This window comes from Arachis ipaensis, chromosome B4, assembly GCF_059453495.1.
Source record: "Arachis ipaensis isolate K30076 ecotype BB chromosome B4, ASM5945349v1, whole genome shotgun sequence".
NCBI classification, from domain to species: Eukaryota; Viridiplantae; Streptophyta; class Magnoliopsida; order Fabales; family Fabaceae; genus Arachis; species Arachis ipaensis.
The window spans coordinates 136,539,292-136,541,255 of record NC_142439.1 but is presented as its reverse complement, the minus strand read 5'-3'; the positions used below and the strand labels follow the sequence as shown (position 1 = coordinate 136,541,255).

General features: G+C 46.2%; 1 protein-coding gene across 1 annotated transcript; it reads left to right on the top strand.

The window, feature by feature from the left end:
* The first annotated feature begins 792 nt into the window (after positions 1–792).
* Positions 793–1,605, top strand: LOC148569374 (uncharacterized). The gene is made up of 3 exons (XM_088483173.1): positions 793–1,336; positions 1,418–1,495; positions 1,574–1,605. Exons 1-3 carry the CDS (start codon positions 793–795, stop codon positions 1,603–1,605), a joined length of 654 nt encoding a protein of 217 aa, XP_088339299.1.
* Positions 1,606–1,964: the final 359 nt, after the last annotated feature.

The window sequence follows — 1,964 nt, the reverse complement described above, 5'->3', positions numbered from 1 at the left end:
CACACTCCTACCTTTACATCCTTATGCTTATGACAATCAAAGTATTTGAAAACTGTATATATGTTTATATTTTGAGATATTTTGCTTCTTCCTTAAATGTGTTCAAGGGTGAACTGTTATGGAATTTCTTTCATTTTGTATCAATTTTCGAGGGCGAAAATTTTTATAAGGTGGGTAGGATGTAAGACCCAGAACTTTTGAAAAGTCTTATTATGATCAAGTCTCAAATCATATAGTTATTTATAGCCTTAATTTCGGAAATCATTTTATTAAAGATAATTAAGGCAAGTTTTGATTTATTGGATTTGAGATAAGTTATGATTATTATCCAATTTTGTAATTATTGGATTATTTTCTATATTCAAGTTATAAAGTTGGTAGTTGTGAAATAATAAGGATTTCTATATGATTTGGATTAAATAATTAATATTTTAAATGTTAATACTGTTATTTTAGAAAATAATTTGTAAAGTTGATGAGCAAATAGTATTTTCTAAGTACGAATAGTGTTGGATTTAATTTGAGTTCCAATTACTATATTACCCCTACTCTTATATGAAATTACCGAATTGCCCCTAACCCTAAGTTTCAAAAGTGAAACCCTAATCCCTAACCCTTAGCCGTCACTATCCCTTTCCCTCCTATCACCCAAATCCACGGTGAAACCAGAAATCAAGGCAAGCAGAAAGGGAAAACAGAAATGGGGAAAATAAGGGAGGAAGCGCGCCGGCCAGGGGAAGGAGTTGCTGCCGCCACGGTCGATCACGTCTGCTGCCTCGCCTCCGTGCCACCATGCCTCGCAATCGAACCCATTTCCGCTGCTACCACCGTCACGGAGAAGAGGCGTCGAAGAGGGGCCGAACTCGCGCCTTGTCGTTGCCGCCCCTGGGGCTTCGAGCCGCGTCACCGTCCTTGGTGACCCACGAACCGAGAGCACACGCGCGGGGGTGGAGGACGGCGTTGCTGTCGCCGCTGCTTCTCCCAACTCCGCTGCTGCCCATTGAAGACGACGCCGTCGCTGGTCAGAACTCAGGCGAGAGAGAGGAGGTCATGAAGGAGGGAGCCGCACTCAGTCCCTGGTCGCCGCCGCGCCAAATGAGGGAGTGGCCGCCGTCGTTGCAGAGGAGCCGCGCGGCCACCTTCACATTCTCGCGCACAGAGAGAGGGGGATGTGCGAAGGGGGACCTTCTTCCGCCACTGCTGCCTGGGATCCTGTGGTCCAAGCCACCATTGATGGAGCTTGAATCGTCGTCAGCCATGGCTGCTGTGCCTCCGGTCGCCGAGAAGGGCCACCGCTGCTGCCGCCGGAAATTGCCACTGGAACTGGTGTCGTTTGGTAAGCTTTAACCCGTCTTCAGTTTCCTTCTCCATTAAAGTTCATCTTTACCATGAGAGTTGTGATGCGGCTGTGTGCTAGGAGTTGCTGCAAGTTGCCGCTACCGGAATCACTACCAGGGCTGCCGCTTCATGGTTCAGTCACTTCTCCTTAGTTACGGTAAGAGTTACATTCCGGAGCCCTTGAAAATCTGCACTGTTATATTTGGGTAGGAATCCTAAGGTTTTGATAACGTAGGGCGAGTTCGAGTTATGGCATGTCACGGTTAGAGTTGTTGTTGCTGTTACGAGTAGTTGGGGCTGAGGTTGCCTCCGTCGCCGGAGCTGTGCCGGGGCCGGTTCGAAACCGCAGCTACTTCGTGTTGTTATTCCGGTAAGAAATTATGTTTCGAAAGCCTTACGTTAGTGCCCCGTACGTGTATTAAAGCCTTTATGGTATTAATATTCCTAGAGTTAGTAACTGAGGTTGCTTGTTGTAATTTAGAGCTGTTTATGCTGCTGCGAAAATGTGTGGGGCTGTGCTTTGAAGCTGCCTTTGATTTTGAGTTGAGGTGAAAAGGACTTAATGAGGCGTTTGGGTTATGGAATTGCGTTTCGAGGTAAGGGCGCTTTCCAAAAACTATAGTTTA